Here is a 22312-nt window from a genome sequence, read left to right as displayed (position 1 = left end):
TTCACTGTCAGATTTGATTTTTATTTTTCTAAGATTTTATTTATTGACTGTTTGGGAGAGTGGAAGGAAGGGAGAGAGAGAGGGACAGAAACAGCAGTGTACTGGAGATAGATTGATTGGTTGCTTCTTGCAAGCCCCCAACTGGGTACCTGACCCACAACCCAGGCCTGTGCCTGACTGGGTATTGAACCAGTGACGCTTTGGCTCACAGGCCTGCACTCAATCCACTGAGCCACACCAGCCAGTGCATCAGATTTGATTTTTTTATTATTAAATGTCCACTGACAAAAGTCACCTTTTTAAAGAGAGAAACTTCAAATGGAAATATATATGTTAAACCTTTTATATTTTATATATCTTGAATGCTTAGATTCATGTGAACTTCTTCTGATTTTCAGAGGAACAGAAGGAAAATGAAAAGCGGAAAAGTGAAGAGCAGGCAGTAGATTCAGAAAATCGTTCTACACCCAATTCCCTGGAAGAAACTACCGTGAAAATAGAAAAAGAAGATGAAAAGGAACTTGTAAAACTGCCAGTAATAGTAAAGCTGGAAAAGCCTTTGCTGGAAAGTGAAGAAAAAAAGATTATCAAAGAAGAAAGTGATTCCTTCAAGGAAAACGTCAAGCCCATTAAAGCTGAAGTGAAGGAATGTAGAGCAGACCCTAAAGATACCAAGGGTAGCGTGGAGAAGCTTGAGCCGGAGAGGCTAGAGTTTGGTGTCAGTGTGAAATCTCAAGAAATTACTGAGAAGTCCTCCGAAGAAACTGAGAAACTTAAAAATGACCAGCAGGCCAAGATACCACTGAAAAAACGAGAAATTAAACTGAGTGATGATTTTGACAGTCCAATCAAAGGACCTTTGTGTAAATCAGTTACTCCAACAAAAGAGTTTTTGAAAGATGAAATAAAACAGGAGGAAGAGACTTATAAAAGGATTTCTGCAATCACTACTTTGGGTCATGAAGGGAAACAGCTGGTAAATGGAGAAGTTACTGATGAAAAGCTAACTCCAAATTTTAAGACAGAACAAATGGAGACAAAGTTTTATGATACCAAGGAGGACAGCTGCAGCCCCTCCAAGGATAAAAGTGTCATGATGGAGGGAAATGGAGCAGAGTCCTTAAGTTCTGTCATAACCAGTATAAAAATAGCTGATCTTGAGAAAGGAGTGGTCCCTTTAGGGAAAGATGGAGAAAGTTCAATAGCAGATTTAGAAATCCAGAATCAAAAAGAGCAGGGAGAGGAAACTGATCCTCTAGAAATGGAGACCTCTCTTGAGGCTGCTGAAATGGCAAAGGATCTCTCTTTACAAACTGCTTTATCTACTGCCGAATCCCATACCATGAAGGTTGAAGAGAAATCTCCCAAAAGTAAGAAAGATAAGCACCCACCAGTCCTAGAATGTCTTGAAAAGTTAGAGAAGTCCAAAAAGACTATTTTTGATAAGGACACACAAAGATTGAGTCCAATACCAGAGGAGGTTCCAAAGAATACTCTAGAATCAGAGAAGCCAGGCTCTCCTGAGGCAGTTGAAACTTCCTCACCGTCTAACTTGATTGGCCATTGTGAGAAACCAGCCTCAGAGAAAGAAGTGGTAGAGCGTCAGAGCACAAGTTCCACCGAAGGTCAGTCTGCGGAACAAACAGACCGAGAACTTTTAAAAGAGGATTCTGAACCCATGAAGGTAGAAGTGGTTAACCCGGACAATGCCCAGACTCCTGGCACAGAGGACTCTTCTGAGACCAAAGGCTCTATGCCAAAAAGCAAATTTAAATATAAGTTGGTTCCCGAAGAAGAAACCACTGCTCCAGGAAACACGGAGATAACTTCTGAAAGGCAGAAAGAGGGCATCAAATTAACAATTAGGATATCCAGCCGGAAGAAGTCAGATTCTCCTCCCAAAATTCTAGAACCAGAAATCAACCAAGAGAAGTCAGAAAAGGAAGAAGAGAAAACAAATGTGGTTCGTACTTTAAGGAGGTCTCCAAGAATATCTAGACCCACAGCGAAAGTGGCTGAGATCAGAGATCAGAAAGCTGATAAAAAAAGAGGGGAAGAAGATGAAGTGGAAGAAGAATCAGCAGCTTTGCAAAAAACAGACAAAAAGGAAAACTTGAAAAAAATCGACAAAGATACAAATTTTAAAGTAAGCAAGGTAAAATTTCTTTTACTCTGAGTTTTATTTTTTATTAGAAATGTATTTGTTTCTGTATGTGTACTGGCTGTATTTGTTGTCTTGGCTTTTGGCCAAAACAAGTCATTCAAAGATAACTTTTAAAAAACAAACAAACATCTTTCTGTATTTGAAATGTCTTTTCTCAGTAGCTATCCCCAGATACTTCAGTTTGGACTGTATAATCCCATCATCTTTTAAACTTTCTCTGTTATGAGCAGTAAAGGAATATATGCTCTTTGTAAAGTATTCAAATAATACCCAACCAGTAGGATTAAAAAGTGAAAATTTCCTATAAGCACTATTAAGGTGGTTTTTCAGTATTTTTCTATACATCTATGTACATGTTTGTAAATATTTATTCAGTCACTTAAAAAGAAATTGAATCAAATATGTTCTTTTTTTCTCTTAGTTCTTAACAGTGTGTCTCTGAACTCTTCTATGTCAGTAGGAGAGTCTACCTTTTGGTTATTGGCCACATAGTATTCCATAGTGTGGATGTACCTCAGTTTATTTGACTACTCCCTTATTGATTGACATTTAGGTTGTTTCCAATTTTTCACTATTACAGGCAATGCTGCTTTGAAGATCATTTTGGACATGAGTGAGTATTTCTTTAGAATAGACTCCTAGAATTGGAATTGTTGGGTCAAGGGGCATGTGTATTTTAAGTTTTGATAGCTGCTGACACATTTCCAAAAATGGCCCCATTATGTACCTTCTCATTACATGTATGAGAGTGCCTGTATTCCCCAATTTTAAATAGTAGTCTAAGAGGCCAGAATTTATTTCTGATGACCTTCTTATTTTAAGAAAAATCTGGTAAAATTCTTTGGCTAGTCTGTGGGGGTTTGTTGTAATTAAAAGTGCTGCTTTTGTTTTGAATTCATTTGAATGATCAGATTATTCCTCATTGTAAGTGATTCTTTATTCCCTGGAATACTGAATTTTTAATTCTTTAAAAAAAACTTTCCCTTCTGTTAGAATTATTTTGTTCTTTGATGAGGACTTACACTGTAGGAATTAATTAAAATATTAATTAAAAAATTGTGCAACCAGGCAATAAAAAGGAGTTTACATCATTATAAAATTACTCTCTGAATAATATATTTTTTGTTTGTCACGATTTTTGTATGCATTTCTGACCCATTAAAATTTTTATATTTACTTCTAATATATGGGAATTTAAAATTTTGTATAACAAAATGTAAGCACATAGTCAGTGCTCTCTTATAGAGCCTTTAAAGTGTGCATGGCCTTTGACCCAGAATTCTCTTCGAGGAATTTATCCTAAGCACTGAGGTGTGTGTGTAAAAGTTTATATTTATAGTAATACAATTGGTTATTGAAGTGAACAAATGGGAAACCACCTAAATGTCTGGTTAGTACAGGATTCGGTAAATGCAACTATGTGATGGTGTATTATACAGTCTTTACAGTGATATTGGGAGAACATTTTATGACTAGGGAAAATATAAAACAGTGTTTATTAAAATACCTGCCAAAATAGAAAAATAATAAAAATATATGGCAAAATTAAACAGGTACATTTATAAAGAAGCTATAATAATTTCCCATTTCTTTTTACATTCTTATACCAAATTATCTCAATTTTTTTATTTTATACAAGGTAAAAACCAAAGGCAAAGCTCGATGGACTGGTTCTCGAACACGTGGCAGGTGGAAGTATTCCAGCAATGATGAAAGTGAAGCGTCTGACAGTGAAAAAACATCTGCAGCTTCAGAAGAGGAGGAAGAAAAGGAGAGTGAAGGAGCCGTCCTAGCAGATGATGATGAACCATGCAAAAAATGTGGCCTTCCAAACCATCCTGAGCTAGTACGTAATATTCACATTACTGCTTGCTGTGGTTTTCCAAAGAAGCCTTGCTCTTCTGGGTTTGCTCATGATTTGAAATTTTTAATGGTGCAGAGCTTGTGTGTGCAAAATAACCTTTATTTCTGTTTTTCAAATAACCTAATTCTGGGGAAGTCAGTTTCCTGCTTTCATTCTACCTGGCTAGATGCTGGTATTTCTTTTTGTAAGTAAGTATATACTCCTAATCTCTCCTCACAATATAGGAATTATTCAAATATTTCTGTTCTGTTCTTTTAAATTTTTATTCTTTCCCTTTAAGTTAACTTACAATAGTATTTCTAAAGTGCCAGCTTTAAATAAGTAAGGCCTAAAGGACTTACTGCCTTTCTATAACAACATGTAAGTCAAGTAGTTAACCTGGTAGGACCTTGTATTTTAGGAAATAGATAGTTCTAAAAAAACTTTAAGAGTATAAGTTATAGACCAGATTTATTCAGAAGAATAGTAACAGATTGACATAGAACTTACCCAGGAAGTACATTCTTCAGAGGTAAGGTAAATCAGGAAAGCAAGTTCCTAACACAGGTAGGTAGATGGATAGATATAGATATAGATGTGTGTGTGTGTGTGTGTGTGTGTGTGTGTGTTTCTGCAGTTCATAATTGCTTTCTAAAGAGCCTATTGAAGAAACACTCCCGTTATGCCCAATTTTATCTGACTATTCTGTTCTTTTGAATACATTTGACTTTAAAGGCAGGCTCCAACTATTAAGTAGAAAGAATGCAAAGAAAGATGCTTCTACATGGGTAGAATTGGTGGATCAGAAAAGTTTCAGATCCTTTAAAGTTGGGAAAATTCATATGAAGTGGTTCTCCAAGGCTCTTTTTTCCTAGAAAGCAGTATGGTGTGATGGGAAAAGCATGGACCAGACAGACTTGGCAGCAGATCCTGCTTCCACCACTTACCAGGTGCTCTCTTCTCTGTATCTTAATGTCTTCATTGTAAAGGGGAAATTAAACTGTTAAACATAGTTCTTAGGTTTGCTTTTAATGTTATGTAAAGTTGCCTAGTACATGTATTATGTGCTGGATTAAAGTTTTTTGTGATTTACTTTTTTTTTTTTTTAAGTTAAACTCATATCTGGGAACTAAGTCAGTGGAGTTTATCATATTCCTCTAGTTCCAGGGGGTTCAAAAGATATAACTTAGAACTAGATAATGATGTAACACTGAGAAACGTAGATGCTGAAATTGTGCTGAAAAGACCCTTGAAAGCATTTTTATATCATCAGATTGAGAGTTAGGTCAAGATTTTTGTGAAGAGAAAGGACCAAAAAAAGATAGACAGTGGTCTTTTTTACCATCTAAATCAAGTACAAACCAACACTTGTACTCTTTCCCTGCCATTTCCCTATACACTAAGAGAGTGCATTTTACTGAGGCATCAGTAGATGTCAATGACAAGGGGGGGGTGAGGAAATTAAAAGTAAAACAAGGTGAGCAGAAACGACATTAAAGAGATAGTTACACCTTGGCACACATGCAGAATTTTTATTTAGTTATATAAATAACTGCTCTAAAAATCCCATTGCTGGGTACAGTGCCAAAGAGAAATATCATTGGAAACTAGAGATCTTAAATAGTGAATTTCTTTTTGTTTTTAGGATTTTATTTATTTTTAGCAAGGGGAAGGGAGGAGAAAGACAGGGAGAGAAACATCAATGTGTGGTTGCCTCTTGTATGCCCCCTACTGGGGACCTGGCCCACAACCCTGGCATGTGCCCTGACTGGTAATTGAACTGGCGACCCTTTGGTTCACAGGCCGGGGCTCAATCCACTGAGCCACATCCACCAGGGCTAAATAGTGGATTTCTTGTGCCATGTGTTTAAGGATAATCCTCAAATCAAAATATCAAGTAACTATTGTGTGGTAAGGGAAATGGTAGGGAAATGATCCTGAAATAGAAAACCATGGTCCCTGTCCTCATTGAGCTTACAGCAGAAAAGCAATAAATTCATAGATGAGCATAGAACTCTGGGATTTTCCAGATGTTTTTGTTAAGGTACATGGATCATTAGCTGAAGATTGGAAATCTTATATAGTAATATTTATTTTAATGGGGCTTTACCTTTATTGAGTAATAGAGATAATTATTGTAGAAATACATTGATTTCTAAAAGTTTACTTTTAATTTTGTATTTGAAATTTAGATTGTGCTTTACCATAGAAACAATGTGATAAATGGAATCTGGTGCCCAGGTTTGTCTACATATGCCTATGTAATCAAATAATCAGTCAGCCCTGTAACTGAACTACTGAATTCTGAGTATCGGCAGTAAATGGTTGTATAAGAAGGGGGAGGGTACTTTTTCCGTTTCAAATCAATGCACGTGTGTGTGCACATTCTATGCTCTTCCACCCATCATGGTATGTATTAGCAATTTAGAAATTATATATGCTAGGTTTGAACAGGTGAATGAAGTTCAGGTAATATGAACCAGCTTTCTCACTGTCAGAGTAAGAAGTTACGAATAAGCAAGGCTGTAGGCTAGAATGAACCTTGTGATGCTGGATTAGAGCCGGAGATAATAGTATAAACTCATACTGTATTTAATATTGACACAAGTGCAAATGGATTGCTATACCTACATATATTTCCCACCTCTGTCCTCTTCAACAGTTTAGAGGCGGTGAGCATTCAGCATCTAAGTCTTGGTTTCTGAATACCACTCTCCATTGAAGGAACCAGGGCTTCTGGGAGAAATGGCTGATTCTTAGGCTTTGGCAGGGAAAGTAAAAGATATGTTTGGAGTATCCTATAGTGCTAGAAAGTAAGGAAGTGCTCTAAAAAAAGAAAAAGGATGCAAATGAATTCTATGGACATAGTCAACCTAGAAGGGCTCCTAGTGTGTCCATGCCTAGAACAATTGGGGTTTTTTTCATACCTGGAACAATCTGAATTTGACAAGTAATAGTTTTATATTATAACCCAAAGAATAAAATAAATATTCACTTGTTTATCCTGATATAAATAAATGTGAATAAACAAATGTGTGATAAGGGACATATTTTCTTATACAGAAGAATTCCAAATAACAATGTAGAAAGCATGAGGGAAATAGAGTCACCATTAGAACACCACAGTAATAAATACTACAAGCAAGATCCATTATTATTTATATATATAATACTAATTAATATAAATTAAAATTATTTATAAATTATAACTTATTTTTCTAAATAAGTGCTAAATCTAGTGGTTGAACCTTTAAGTAAAGAGACAGTATATTTGTATAGCTTCAATGTATTTCCCCCTAAATATTAATTACTATGGCAGTTTTACTTTATATTTACAAATATATAAATCTTTGATTCTCCTTTCTCCAGACAGTGGAGCTTAATTTCCCTCCCCTTGAGTGTAGGCTGGACTTACCACTTCTAATGAAAATAGAGTATGGAACGTGAAAATTCGTAACGTTAAAGTGGTAAAAACAGAAAAGATACTACTGCAACCAAGTTATCAAGGTTAATTTCATCAGTAGTAAGTGATATTGGTATTATGTACCCCAGATACGGAATGGTGATTAGGGCACTTTACCTTTATGGGATTCTTCTCCAAAATCCATGACTTCATTCTAATCAAGAGAAGGCACCAGAGGAACCCCAAGTTAAAGTGCAGTCCACGTAATCTCTGACTAGTGCCTTTCGAAACAGTCATGCACAGTATTACAGGTTAGAGGAGCATAAGGAGACGTGATTAAATGCATGGATTGGCTCCCAAAACCAAAAAAAGATATTAGTGGAAAAGCTGGTGAAATCTGAATAAAGTCTGTTGTTGAGTTAATAATACTGTACAGATATTAATTTCTTATTTTTGGTGAATGTACCATGGTTATGTATGATGTTAACATTAATGGAAGATGAGTAAAGAGTGTATGGGAACTCTGTACTATCTTTGCAACTGTTCTGTAAATCTAAAAAATTTTAAAAATAAAATGATTTTTTTCTGTAAAAAAGTACTTTTTTACAGTAAAAAAGTACTTTTTTTCAGTACCCCCAGGTACTGGGGACCTGGCCTGGCCTGTAACCCAGGCATGTGCTCTGACTGGGGATAGAACCAGTGACCCTTGGGTTCTCAGGCTGGCACTCAATCCACTGAGCCACACCAGGCAAGGCAGTTCCCTTCCCCTCTTATGGCGGTTTCTTCAATATTTGAATTTACCTGATAAAAGGAACCATGAATGATTGTTATAGATTGGTAATTGAATTGCTATTAAAAGTGGAAATTATTTGTATTTTTAAAATCCTGTGTGTGGTAGGATAGTTTGTGATACTTGAGCTGTAAAACTTTGTTATAAAAAAATTTATTGGTAAAGCCCTCATGGCACACTAGAAAAGGATTGTGATTACTTTGGAAAGGACTTGCTATTTTTCACTTAATTTTGTAGTTTAACATTTTCTTAGTGTTTCATTTCATAATTTTTAAAAAGATTTTATTTATTTTTAGAGGGGAAGGAAGGAGAGAGGGAGAGAAACATCAATCAATGTGTGGTTGCCTCTCATGCGTCCCCTGATGGGAACTGGCCTGCAACCCAGGCATGTGCCCTGACTGGGAATCGAACCACGATCCTTTGCTTCACAGGCCTGTGCTCAATCCACTGAGCTACACCAGTCAGGGCTCATTTCATAATTTTTAAATAGCATATTAGATCCCTAATATCATAGCTTTTTAATTATACTTTATGCAAGTAAAGCACATATTTCTTAGTATGGTACTAACAAATACTGAAATGTCTTAAAATATTTTAATTCGAGTCATTGAATTTCAACCACAGAGCTAGGTTGATACTAATACCCAGTTTCTTTCAGATTCTTCTGTGCGACTCCTGTGACAGTGGGTACCACACGGCCTGCCTCCGACCCCCGCTGATGATCATCCCCGATGGAGAGTGGTTCTGCCCACCTTGCCAGCATGTAGGACCCAGTACACCTCTGTTTGCCCAGTCTTTGGTTTTATATTCAAATTAGTAGTACTTCGTGGCAGCTACTAACCATTTTAAATCTTTAAAACTATCTGTAAATGTGGTCTACCTCTTGTTTAAATTTGTGTGAAATTACAGACTGTTGAAATGGTTACCCTTTATTATTATCACTTAAGTCTTCTCTTATTATTTTTTAATGCAATTCTCAGAAGAACTAAGTTTTGTAAAAAAAACTTTTGGTTTAAAAATGATGGGCTGTGTTGCGTTACTCAGTGAAGTAAACTTCTGTGGCTTAGCATAGCATTATCAGTTACATTCTTCTCTATTTTGACTCAGTAACCATGTGACATGATTTTGTAAGTTTTTTTACTTTCTCTTTTTTAAAACTAGTGATTTCACACTATTATACTTTATGGTACATAAAACCCTCTCCCTTAAAAATGTCTTGGGATTTTTAAAAATTGTAATCATTGTCATGCATACATGTTGAACCAAATGTTATTTTTTTTTAAGATTTTATTTATCTCTAGAGGGGAAGGAAAGGAGAGAGGGAGAGAAATATCAATGTGTGGTTGCCTCTCACACATCCCCTACCGGGAACTGGCCTGCAACCCAGGCATGTGCCCTGAGTGAGAATCAAACTGCGATCCTTTGGTTCACAGGCCTGCGCTCAGTCCTCTGAGCTACACCAGCCAGGGCCCAAATGCTATTTTAAACATTGATTCTGCCAACAAGATAGGCATGGGATGTATTTTCTGGCAGGGTTCTAAGTTTCTCTAATATGTACATCACTTTAAAGATACTGTGATCACCTTCAATTCAATGCAAGTTGAGGCAACACTTGAATGAAATACAAGGAACATTTCAGTGTTCACTCACTGTATAGCCCCTTATCAGCTCATAGCATGGTATCCATGTGCTAATATGCAAGTGATGACTGTGGAAAGGTGTTAAAATAGTATTCATGTTTTGGCTGTTTCAGAAACTACTGTGTGAGAAATTAGAGGAACAATTGCAAGATTTAGATGTTGCCTTAAAGAAGAAGGAGCGTGCTGAACGAAGGTATTGTGATATGTGTGCTAATATTTTACTTGGGAATTGGATGGCAGAGCTGTCTTAGAGTGTAGATTGGTGTGTCTATCTGAAGGGGGGATCAGCAAACTATGACCTGTGGGCTGAAGCTGGCCTGCTTCTCATTTTTGTGCTGCTTGCTACTTAAGGATGTTTTTATTGTTTTTAAATGATTGGGAAAAGATCAAAACAACAATCATATTTCATGACACATGAAAATTATATATTCAGATTTCATTGTCCTTAAAGTTTTATTAGAACACTGCCACACTCACTTGTTATATACTGTCTGTGGCTTCTTTTGTCCTATGGCAGCAGCATTTAGTAATTAAACCAGGGACCTTATGACCCACCAAGCCTAATTTACTATCTGTCCTTGTATAGGAAAACTTTGCCAATCCCTTATCTAAAATATTTATCAGAACCTTCTCTGAATGAATACTGGTTCAAGTATTGTGGGGGGATAATATACCTAAGTATGGAGTGAGTACAAGAAAACTGTAAGAACCAATGTACAATTTAGTTGCCCATGTCATATCTTTGGGTGGGCAGAAACCACACAAGTGCATAAAGTGACATAAAATGCTGAACTGTGTCCCACTGACTATAAAAGAAGCCTCCGTCTTCAGTGTGCCACTGCAGCGCGGTCTAAAGCAATTGAGAAGGCTTCTTGGAGGAGATAAAATTGGAGTTGAGCCTAGTCTTTAAAAGGAGGCTTAGAATCAAGACAGCATATTTATATTTATATTTATATTTATATTTATATTTATATTTATATTTATATTTATATTTATATTTACTTGTACTTCTTTGATTAATCTATTGTGAAACATACATTTATACTTATTATGTACCAAACTGAAGAGAAAAGATGAGTAAGACAAAGCTCCCGCTTACTTGGAGGTCACCCTCTATCGGAACACAGATGTAGGAGCCAGTGATACAATTAAGTGGTCAAGTTGAGTTCTGTTCAGAGCAGTATAAGAACATTGTGAAGGGAATTTGAGTTCTAGGGATTGGACTTATCAGGGATGTCCTTGGAAGCTAACTTGGGGTTATACAGGTGGGCGTGCAGAGAAAGGACATTTTAGGTTAAGAGCACAAATATGAGCAAAAACAGTGTAAAAGTGAGAGCATAAAAGTGGCAGAATGAATCTCTAAATGCAGATTGAGGCCAAATTGTGAACAGCATTGCATACCTTGTTATGGAATTCAAATTATTTTTTATAGGCGATGGGGAAGTCATGAAAGGAGGGATATGTTTAATCAGATTTTTAAAAATTTTTGAAGGACTTTATTTATTTTTAGATAGGGGGAGGGAGAGAGAAAGAGAGGGAGAGAAACATCAATGTGTGGTTACCTCCCATATGCCGCCAACTGGGGGACCTGGCCCATAACCCAGGCCTGTGCCCTGACCGGGAATCAAACCATCAACTTTTTGTTTGCAGGCCAGTGCTCAGTCCACTGAGCCACACCAACCAGGGCCATAATCAGATATTTATTTCAGGAAAAATATCCTGGTAATAGTAAAAAGAAGGAATTAGAGTTGAGGCTTTTGCAGTAGAGTCTACAAGAGCCAATGAGTCCTGTAATAGGGCAGTTGTGATAGTGAAGTGGAGGTGTTAATGAGAAGTTGTAGATATTAATCAGGACTTGGTGCTCATTTGTACAAAGCACGAAATAATCTAAGCAGTGTTTGCTTATTGGCCTTATTATCTTCATTTGCTGCTATGTTACCTTTACCAGCTATCACATAGTTTTCCCCCACCAAGTTTAGCTTGTTGGGCTATTCCACAATCTCTCCACTTTATAATGAAGGAGAATCTTAAAATGGGTTCAGCCTCCAATCCTGTTTTTTTCTTAACTACTCAGTTTTGCCTTATATAATGGATGGTACTTAATTTAAAGGCAAAGTTAATCTCAAATATTGAATTGAAGATGAAAGTGCTTATTCATTTTTTTAAAATCCATTGTCTAAATACATTTGTATTTAGAAACTGTGTAATAGTCCTGTATAAAATTATTAGGCCTGTCGTGATGTGCAGAGTTGCTCCTGTTTTTTATTTTTCACACTGGAAAAGATCTATGTGCAGGTGCTTCAAATTAAGTCATAATTGAAAATCAGATTGTCCCTGTGCCTTAGTCTTTCAGAAGTCTGCCTGTCCTGAGAAATGAGCCGTGCTCTCATGTTCTGAAGCTAATTTGACTCAGCAATGATGATAACTAATAGTTTACTCTTTTAGAGCTTGGAAGAAAATGTACTCTCTCCAAAAGGCAAGAATGTTGTACAATGCAACATATAGATCATGTATCATAGAAATGTACACTTGAAACCTATTTGATCTTATTAACCAAGTCACCCCAGTAAATTTAATTTTTAAAAATAGGTACAGCAAAGAACCTCAGACTCTTTATCTTAAAGTTAATTGTTAGGGATTATATAAATTAACACCAGTTACTTGCATTTATCAAAATTTTCATTTAAACTTGGAGTTGCACACAGTTGCATAAATTGTTTAAAAAACTGATATGCAAATGAGAGAACCTTGTAATTATGCTGGAGGGGAAAGATGACTGAGAGGATGATGGAACCGTTTATGTTGCTAAAGTGATTTAGAAAAGTGCCTGAATAGTTCAGTGTGGCCTTGTAACTCTGCCAGAGTCAGATTCTAAGACTTGGCTTGTCCGAATTTATATTTTGTCTTTTTCCCTGTCCTGCCTGCTTCCTGCAGTGCACAGAAGTAGGTCAGTCAAGAATGTGGAACCTGGAATAAGCTACCAAATTAAAAGTGAAAAAAATAAGCAATAGGGAAAAAAAGGCAAGAATTTCAACCACTAAGAATTTGTTTACTACTCCAGTTATATCTGCTTATTCTTTGGAGGCCTGTGATGCTATACCTTTTAGATGTGGCCATGTTGCTACAATTAAGAAATACTTTTAATTTTAGAAACTATGTTAAATGTGCCATAGCATTTGTTTGAACTATTGGTCTCCTTATTTACTAGTTCATTTGCTTTTTCTTTTACTCTTGGTAATCATTTTTACTGAAATGTCATTCTTTATGAGGACAAGCATAATTGTGGCTTTAGATCACATACTAAACCCTATGAAATTGGATCACAGAAAGCAGAGCAAAGTTATTGTTACATAGGGAGATCAACCTGGCATAAAGGCCAGTTAACTGCATTGTTGCTGTTTGTTAATTCTCCCCAATAATGTGGTTAACAAAGCTTTCATTATTTATAGCTCCTGTGATGCTTGTATATATGTGAATCTTAGGAGCAGTATATACCAAAATACATATGATTTTAAAGTAAATAACATATTAACTATTAAATTCCAGGTGGCTTCATCTGTTTTTGAAAGTGAGCATTTTTATTTATATTTTTTAAACTATCTTTTCAAAAACTAATTTCTGTGGCACTCATCCTAGCAACTAAGAGCCTTGCATACTCTCTTGCTCAAGTTCTGACTTACCCATGAAGCCTTCCCTGTGAATTTCAGCTAGTCCTGTTTTTGCCTTTCATACTTCTGTTCAGTTTGTATGGTGAGTTGTGAATTTGGGAGAGGAGCCTGTGGTAATTTCGATATCAACAAAACTTTTGTTTCTTTGAAATGAAACTATGAGGTTTTTTGTCATAGAAAAAGAGCATCTTCCCCCTATTCATGCCTTTATATATTTATCCAACACTTACCGAGCAGCTCCTTTGTACCAGGCAATATAATCAACATGAAGTATATTATGTGGTCTCTACCTTAAAGGGCTCTGTGTAGTTCGGTGGAAAAGAAGGATGTCTCAATGAGTAATTAGTGACTAGCAGCACTATCCACAGAGATGGAGCTGTGATGCTCTGTGAAATTGGATGTTTCCGAAGTCCATTGAACTGATTCATAAATGTCCCTTTCAGAACTTGGGGCCAGAAATTATTTGGGAATTCAAATAGTTCTGTACTTCCAGAGTACTATTACTAGTGCTTTGCTAGTAGAGAGTTGGCTTTAATCAGGGTTGGAATTTTCCAGGTAATATAACAGAGGGAAGGAGAGAAAGAGACAAGGAATTGAAAGTGTATACAAAGGAGTATTTATAATGATGGACCATGGAGTCTGAGCCAGGTAAGGGGGAAAGCAAGGACACGAAGGGAGTGATGGACAGTGAAAAGAGGGTAGGCTCAATGGATAGAGGGCCTCCTGGAGTGAGGGAGTTGTTGAAATCAGTGTACAAGAGGGAGTGAGCTGGAAAGTGAGCCAGTAGAAGTCAGAGAATAGGATTCCTGAAATGGAAATTTTAGCAGGAAATTTATAGGTAATGCTGAAGTCTGAGCCCCATGTGACCACTGAGCAGGCGTTGAAATGGAGTGGTGGAAAATGTATCTTTCTGTAAGATTACTAAGCAAAAAAAGGCCGTGATGAGAAATCATACTTGCCTCCAAGATTCTACTCAAGTTTATAAAGCCTTCCTAAATTTCTCAGCTCTTTTTCAGAATCTCTTTTGCATGTTTCCATTGTACTTGTTCATGATGGACAACAGTCAGCTGTTAATAATGTTGAGGGCAAGAACTGTGTCTTACCTTTGTATTTACAAGCCTGACAAAATATGACCTCATATGAATATGACTTTCTTGCCATTGAGTTAAGGAGAGAAATAATGGTCACATGGAAGTAGAGATTTTTGAGGTGTAAAGAAGGAAACTGGTATCACAATAAACTTGGTTAGTGTAAGCACAGACATGTCAGACATATATAATAACAGAGAGAGCTCAAGTTCTGACTTACCCATGAAGCCTTCCCTGTGAATTTCAGCTAGTCCTGTTTTTGCCTTTCATACTTCTGTTCAGTTCAGTGTATACTGGCATGTATGTAAGAGCTCAGCTGTCCTTGGTGAATCAAATTAACTTGGGAAGAAATGGAGAAAAAACACCAGCTGTATATAGAAATTTGTTATGTAAAATTTGTTCATCGATATCAACAAAACTTTTGTTTCTTTGAAATGAAACTATGAGGTTTTTTGTCATTAGTCTTCTAAATCCACGTGAAGATATCCTTAGGCCAATTAGTATTTTTAGGCCAGTTAAGAAAGCATCCTAGGGTACAGGTCCATGTGGCTGTATTGCTTTTTGTCTTCACTGTCAGCATGGAGTGAATGGTCTTGATGTCATTCACTGGGACCTTGATGCGGTTCTGTTATATACAGTTATTTTTTATAGTGATGATTACTATCATGAGATTATAGCTGTGTATACACAGATATAGTATTAGTAAAAACTTCTGGCATGACAAAGATCTACTTTATTCAGTCACAGTTGGCTGTTTGTCTAATCATTTTATCAGTGAGTTACAGCATGACTCTTCATGAGGTTTCATTGTCTATTTCAGTTACAGGTTTTATTTCACTTTTTCTAAAATAGTTGCTTTTAACTGTGGTTGACATAAAATATATTAGTTTCAGGTGTACAAGATAGTGATTCAACATTTATATACCTTACAAAGTGATCACTATGGTGTCTAAAATAAATGTAATAACCATCAGTCAGCATACATAATTATGACAATGTTATAGACTCTCTTCCCTATGCTGTACACCCCCTGACTTGTTCCATAACTGTGAGTTTGTGCTTCTGAATCCCCTTCCCCTTTTCTACTGAACCTCCCACCCCATTGCCTCTGTGTAGGTCACTTCTAAAAGCTAGAATTTTCATCCTTTAAGAAGTTTTGTGCCTCCCACAGATACCAGTACTATTAAGTTTTACAGATAACATAGCCTCTGCTGTTACCATAAAATCATAATGTTAGTATTCTCTGTGTTGTATTGTTTCCATAAGTTTTATTTTTAACAAATCTCATTTTGTTTGTCTACTTGTTTTTCACTTTTTTAAAGGAAAGAACGCTTGGTGTATGTGGGTATCAGTATCGAAAACATCATTCCTCCGCAAGTAAGTTTCTCATTTATAGTAAAAAGATGAGATTGCCATAATTGTTCTAAAATTTATTACACTTTATATGATGTGAATAGTTTTAAATAAATAGTATACCTATTTTATTAAAAATGAAATTTAAGGACCTTAAAGAAATCACTCATAAGCCCTCATGATTAAAATTATGTACATGCAGGTATAGCTCCAAAACGTAATATTATATTCAAACCAAATTTATAGCTCACCTGTGTGGAGTTTGGTGGGGTTTAATTTTAATCCTAAGTTGGATACATTTTTTTTTAGCTTCTTTATCTGCTGTTTATGCTAAGTGTCAAAATAAATGGTTCAGGGAGATCTGATTTTTAATTCTATTGTTTTGTGGTTATCAGAACCTTCTATTGGTGTTCATACATTTTGGCGTTTTTGAAGAGTTTTCCTTGTTTTTCACTTATTAGCCTAATGTATAATTAAGAAGTATTCATGAGTGAAAGTGCATGTAATGTGGATTTTATTTGAAATGAAGAAATTTTCTTAGTTCCATACACAGTTTCATTCAGTTTTAATTAAATTGCACGCTTGTCTTGGTGAGTTCTATTACTTCAGCATCATGCACTTTTCTATTTTTTTAAATATATTTTATTGATTATGCCATTACAGTTGTCCCATTTCCCCCTTTCATTCCCCTCCACCCTGCATACCCTCTCCCACCCACATTCCCCCTCTTTAGTTCATGTCCATGTGTCATAAATTCTTTAGCTTCTGCATTTCCCACACTACTCTTGCCCTCCCCCTATTTTCTCCCCATCATCTATGCTACTTATTCTCTGTACCTTCCCCCCCTTCTCCTCCTCCCACTCCCCTGTTGCTAGCCCTCCATGTGATCTCTATTTCTGTAGTTCTGTTCCTGTTGTAGTTGTTTGCTTAGTTTGCTTTTGCTTTTGTTTTAGGTGCGGTTGTTGATAACTGTGAGTTTGCTGTCATTTTATTGTACATGTTTTTTATTTTCTTTTTCTTAGATAAGTCCCTTTAACATTTCATATAATAAGGGCTTGGTGATGAATTCCTTTAACTTAACTTTATCAGGGAAGCACTTTATCTGCCCTTCCATTCTGAATGAAAGCTTTGCTGGATAGAGCAATCTTGGATGTAGGTCTTTGGATTTCATGACTTGGAATACTTTCCAGCCCCTTCTTGCCTGTAAGGTCTCTTTTGAGAAGTCAGCTGACAGTGTGATGGGAAGTCCTTTGTAGGTGACTGTCCTCTTAATCTCTTGCTGCTTCTAGGATTCTCTCCTTCATTTTAGTCTTGGGTAATATAATGATGATGTTCCTTGGTGTGTTCCTCCTTGGGTCCAACTTCTTTGGGACTCTGAGCTTCCTGGGCCTTCCGAAAGTCTGTTTCCTTTGCCAGGTTGGGGAAGTTCTTCTTTATTATTTGTTCAGATAAGTTTTCCACTTGTTGCTCTTACTCTTCCCCTTCTGGTACCCCTATAATTCAGATGTTGGAACGTTTAAAGATATCCTGGAGGATTCTAAGCCTCTCCTCATTTTTTTGAATTCTTGTTGCTTCCTTCTTTTGTGTTTGGTTGATAGCTTCTTCCTTCTTGTCCACTCCATTGATTTGAGTCCCCATTTTCTTTCCATCACTATTGGTGCCCTGTGCATTTTTCTTCATTTCATTTAGTGTAGCCTTCATTTTTTTCATCTAATTTGTGACCAAAATCAACCAGTTGTATGAGCATCCTGATCACCAGTTTTTTGAATTGTGCATCTGATAGGTTGGCTATGTCTCCCTTGCTTAGTTGTATTTGCTGTTGAGCTTTGATCTGTTCTTTTGTTTGGGCCTTTTTTTTTTTTTTTTTGTCTTCTCACACCTCTTATGTATGAGGGGTGGAGCCTTAGGTGCTTACCAGGGCAGGGCAACCCAGTTGCTGGATTGTGACACTGTATGTGGGGGCAGCGTCAGAGAGGGAGCAGTGGCGCTTGTTCCGCTCTCTCTCAGATTTCCGTCCCCTCTGCCTCTTCCCACAAGCAAACTGGGCCCTTCTAGTGCTGGTTTCTGGGTGTGTGGGCTTGTATACATTCTAGGACCCTGTGGGTCTCTCCAACGAACTCTCCTGTGAGAGTGGGAGCCTCTCCTGGCACCTCAACCCCCCAAGGTTTTTTTAATCCATGCTTTTAGGCTTTGTTTCCCGTCACCGGGGCCCTGGATTATGCGGTCTGTCTCAGTGCCTGTTTTTTGCCTTGTTTATCTGCGTGTGAATGTGTGTCCCCGGTCAGCCAGTTGCCTTGTACGCCTTACTGGGTTTGCTTGTTTCCTCCCTGTGCCCGGGTCCACTAACCATCACCTTTCCCTGCCGGGACCCCTTTCGCTGGCCGTGGTCTCCACCCTTCTTAACGGTCTGGCTGAATGGTTAGTTGCTGTCGGACTTCGGTACAGTTCAATTTTCTGTCGTTTTGGTTGTGTTTTTGTTTCTAAATCTTTGTTGTTTTTAAATTTCGTTGTGTGAGGAGGTACAGAGTTTCCACCTATGCCTCCATCTTGGCTGGAAGTCCCAGCATCACGCCCTTTTCTAAATCCATTATTTCATTTCTTCAGCTTATGTATTGAAGTTTTTGTTTTTATTTCATGTCTTTTATTAACCCATATACAATTACTTGTCTTCTGGTTTGTTGAAGCAATAGAACAGACAACATTTGCCACAATAATGTCTGTCAAAGTGCTGGCCATAAAAACACCACATTCATCTAAAGGGCACTCCTGACGAAGGCGACTGATTTTGCCATTCTCATCCACTTTGTAGTATTTCAGGACAGCCAGCTTAACCTTCTTTCTCTTATGCTGATTCTTCTTGGGAGTGCTGTAAGACTTTTTCCTTTTCTTAGCACCACCATGAACTCTCAACACAAGATGAAGAGTGGACTCCTTTTGAATATTGTAGTTAGATAAAAGAGGTCATTATAAACTCACAAAAACCTAACAATTTTAATATAGAAGTGTTTGGAGCATCGATATTTTTTAATCTATACATAGTGTTGCCATGTTTATTCAGTTGGTGGGGATCATCTTTTTCATGTCTTTCACATATGCTGCCTAGAAGGACAATAGAAAGTATTAATTCCAAGGAATTATTTTCTGTCCTGAGTAATAACATGTATTAATTATCATATTTTAAAATCAGGAGCCAGATTTTTCTGAAGATCATGAAGAAAAGAAAAAAGATTCAAAAAAGTCCAAAGCAAACTTGCTTGAAAGAAGATCAACAAGAACACGAAAATGTATAAGTTACAGGTATGAAGTATGTGGAAATAGTTACAATGAAAGTATAAAGTGTTTTTTTAATTAATACACAACCATTATATGCTTTTCCATCATAGTGATCATTATATATAGTGGTTTTATATATATTTCTTACCTCCTGTCTTTAGAACCAGAATTTGAGAGCAACAAGCATGAATGCTCTTTTCCAAATGCTACTTCGCTCATGTCCTCCTTCACTGGATAACATACTTTCCCAGATTTCTGTAGCACTTGGTATAAGGATTGATGCCTTTAACAAGACACATGAAACACTGTGTACTCTGCTCTGTGGTTGGCTTTTCCCCATTTTCCCTTACTCAGCATTAGCGACATTGTCTTCTTTCAGTCCCTTTGCACATACTGTTTTCTCTGCCTAGAATTTCCCTCCCATTTTTACTCATTCTCTTGATCAACTCCCTCTATTATATGTCTCTTAGCAACAAGTTGTCCTTGAAATCACTTAGCATAATTGCAGTTATTATGTTTTTAATTATTTAATTAAAACTTCTACTAGACTTGTAACTTGAAACTAAGGACTATATCTGTTCTATACATCCTTATATTTTACAGTGAACATAGTACTGACAAATAGTAAGTGTTCTATAAATGCCTATTGAAAGAATCAATAATTGAATGAAAAACTATAATCTGGTTTACAGTCTTGCACCAGAAAGGGAGGGAGGGGGAGGTGGAGGGACAGAGAGACAGGTATTTTTGCACAGTCATGCTTTTAGTAGCTAAACCTAGACTAAAACCTTATCTTCTGATTGTTGACTAGTCTAGTATAATTCCACTAAACCTCCCTTATTTAAGACCTTTTATTGGCTCTGGTTGGTGTGGTTCACTGGATTGAGTACCAGCTTGCAAACTGAAAGGTCACGGGTTCAATTGCTGGTCAGGGCACATGCCTGGGTTGTAGGCCAGGTCCCCTGGTTGGAGACGTGAGAGAGGCAGCTAATCAGTGTTTGTCTCACACATTGATGTTTCTCTTTGTCTCTCTCCCTCTCTTCCCATCTTTATAAATAAATAAAAATATTTTATTTCAATATTTGCCATCTGAAATATAATAAATATTCCCATCTAAAAATACATAAAATCTTTAAAAGAAAAAAAAACACCTTTTATTTGACCTCTGGTTTATATAGACAACACCAAAACAGTCTCTTAACTTGAATAACAAAGTCAGTTAATAAAATGTTAGTTCTTTATTTCTTAAAATAAAGAACTTTGAACTTGCTTGTTTATAAACTTTAATCAGTGGCCATGGAAGAGCTCTCTGTATACAGTTTGCTGCTGTTGTTATTATTAAAACTTTATACAATGCAGTAGAACCAGTAAGAAGGAAATCTGTAATATATATTGGAGCAGGGTCCCTCTTAATTCTTTACTTTAAAAATTTTTGAAAAATTAAAAGTACTTATAACCGATGAAGCTGTAGCCTACTGATAAAACATATGAGTGTAAAGTCAGTCCTGCTATAAGAATACATACATTTATAAAAATATCCATGCTGTGTAAAATCACACAATAAAATCCATAGGGATTATGGTAAATATGACCACACACTCAAAAACTTCATTAGTGACACATTTAAGAGGATGATAGGAATGTAATAAAAATCAGTATCATTTGACACATGATAAATGGTTAAGAAATAATATAAACACTTCATGTGACTTTTTTTAAAGGTTTGTGCCAGTTTGAAGACTACTGTTTTTTTTGTTGTTGTTTGTTTGTTTTTAGATTTTATTTATTTATCTTTAGAGAGGAAAGGAAGGAGAGAAGGAGAGAAATATTAATGTATGGTTACCTCTCGTGAGCCCCCTGCTGGGAACAGGCCTGCAACCCAGGCATGTGCCCTGACTAGGAATCGAACTGTGATCGTGTGGTTCGTAGGCCCACACTCAATCCACTGAGCTACACCAGCCAGGGCTTGTATGTGATATATTTTTGTTTGAAAAAAAGCCTTGAAGTTTGTCTATGGAAGTGAGGAGAGATGCTGTTTGTAAATTATGGGTAGTGGTAGACAACTGTTATTTGAAATCATCCAGAACTCCAAAAGCAAGTGGCTGTAACTTCCATGGCTCATGATAAGCTGAGGTAACTGATAGATGTTTACGGTGTGTGTTTGGTGTGTTCCTAATCAGTTAGGTACCGATTTTTATGTTAACCTAGTGTTTCTTACAAATGAAATTACTCATAAGCAAGGACGAATTACATGTTATATTTGAATTATTTTGTATTATATCAGTCACATTGGAACAAATTTACATTTTCAGAACAAGCATTATATCAGAATTGTATTGACTGTCAATCCTGATGTAATATTGTGGTTGTTAAAAGAAACAGATTTGGCCACGGTTGTTGTGGCTTAATGGATTGAGTGGCATCCTGAGAACTTAAAGTCACTGGTCTGATTCTTAGTTGGGACACATGCCTGGGTTGCAGGCCAGGTCCCCAGTAGGGAACATGCAAGAGGCAACCACACATTAATGTTTCTTTCCTTTTTCTCCCTCCCTTCCCCCTCTCTAAAAATAAATAAATAAAATCTTTTTAAAAAGAGAGAGACATTTGTTTTATTAGCATTTCCTCTTGGCTGTATACCCAGAAATGGGATTACTGGATCATATGGTAGTGTTGTTTGTTTGTTTCATTTTGTTTTGTTGAGGAATTTCCATGCTGTTTTCCATGGCAGCTGTACCATCCTACATTCCCACCAGTAATATACAGGGTTTCCAGGTTCTACACACCTTTGTCAACACTTGTTGGCTTTTCATGTGGGTTTTTGTTTTTTTGTTTGTTTTATCTTTTTACTTTCTTTCCTTTTATTTTTTATTTTACTTCTATTTTATTATGTTATTACAGTTGTTCCATTTCCCCCTTCACTCCCCTATACCCTGCACACCCCCTCCCACCTACATTCCCCCACTTTAGTTCATGTCCCTGTGTCATAAGTGCTTTAGCTTCTGCATTTCCCACACTACTCTTGCCCTCCCCCTCTCTATTTTCTGCCTACCATCTATGTTATTTATTCTCTGTACCTTTTCCCCTCTCTCT

General features: G+C 36.7%; 1 protein-coding gene and 1 pseudogene across 3 annotated transcripts in view; one reads left to right on the top strand and one right to left on the bottom strand.

Annotated features, from left to right (window-relative positions):
• RSF1 (remodeling and spacing factor 1) overlaps positions 1–22312 on the top strand; it is a 121851-nt gene that overhangs the window by 81010 nt on the left and 18529 nt on the right. The window contains exons 6-12 of one of the 3 annotated variants that reach the window (XM_037138564.2): positions 399–2146; positions 3804–4010; positions 4883–4957; positions 8859–8963; positions 9954–10033; positions 15919–15973; positions 19137–19246. In XM_037138564.2, coding sequence (XP_036994459.2) covers positions 399–2146; positions 3804–4010; positions 4883–4957; positions 8859–8963; positions 9954–10033; positions 15919–15973; positions 19137–19246 — 2380 coding nt within the window. Of the gene's footprint in view, positions 1–398; positions 2156–3803; positions 4011–4882; positions 4958–8858; positions 8964–9953; positions 10034–15918; positions 15974–19136; positions 19247–22312 lie in introns of all 3 variants that reach the window. The other 2 variants (XM_037138563.2, XM_037138565.2) reach the window with 2 other exon arrangements.
• On the bottom strand, positions 18577–18904 carry LOC119044279 (ubiquitin-40S ribosomal protein S27a-like; annotated as a pseudogene).

Source organism: Artibeus jamaicensis, unplaced genomic scaffold (genome assembly GCF_021234435.1).
Source record: "Artibeus jamaicensis isolate MK-2021 breed Jamaican fruit bat unplaced genomic scaffold, CSHL_Jam_final contig_64, whole genome shotgun sequence".
NCBI classification, from domain to species: Eukaryota; Metazoa; Chordata; class Mammalia; order Chiroptera; family Phyllostomidae; genus Artibeus; species Artibeus jamaicensis.
Note: the sequence above shows the minus strand (reverse complement) of the source record. Positions and strands in the feature narration are given on the sequence as shown.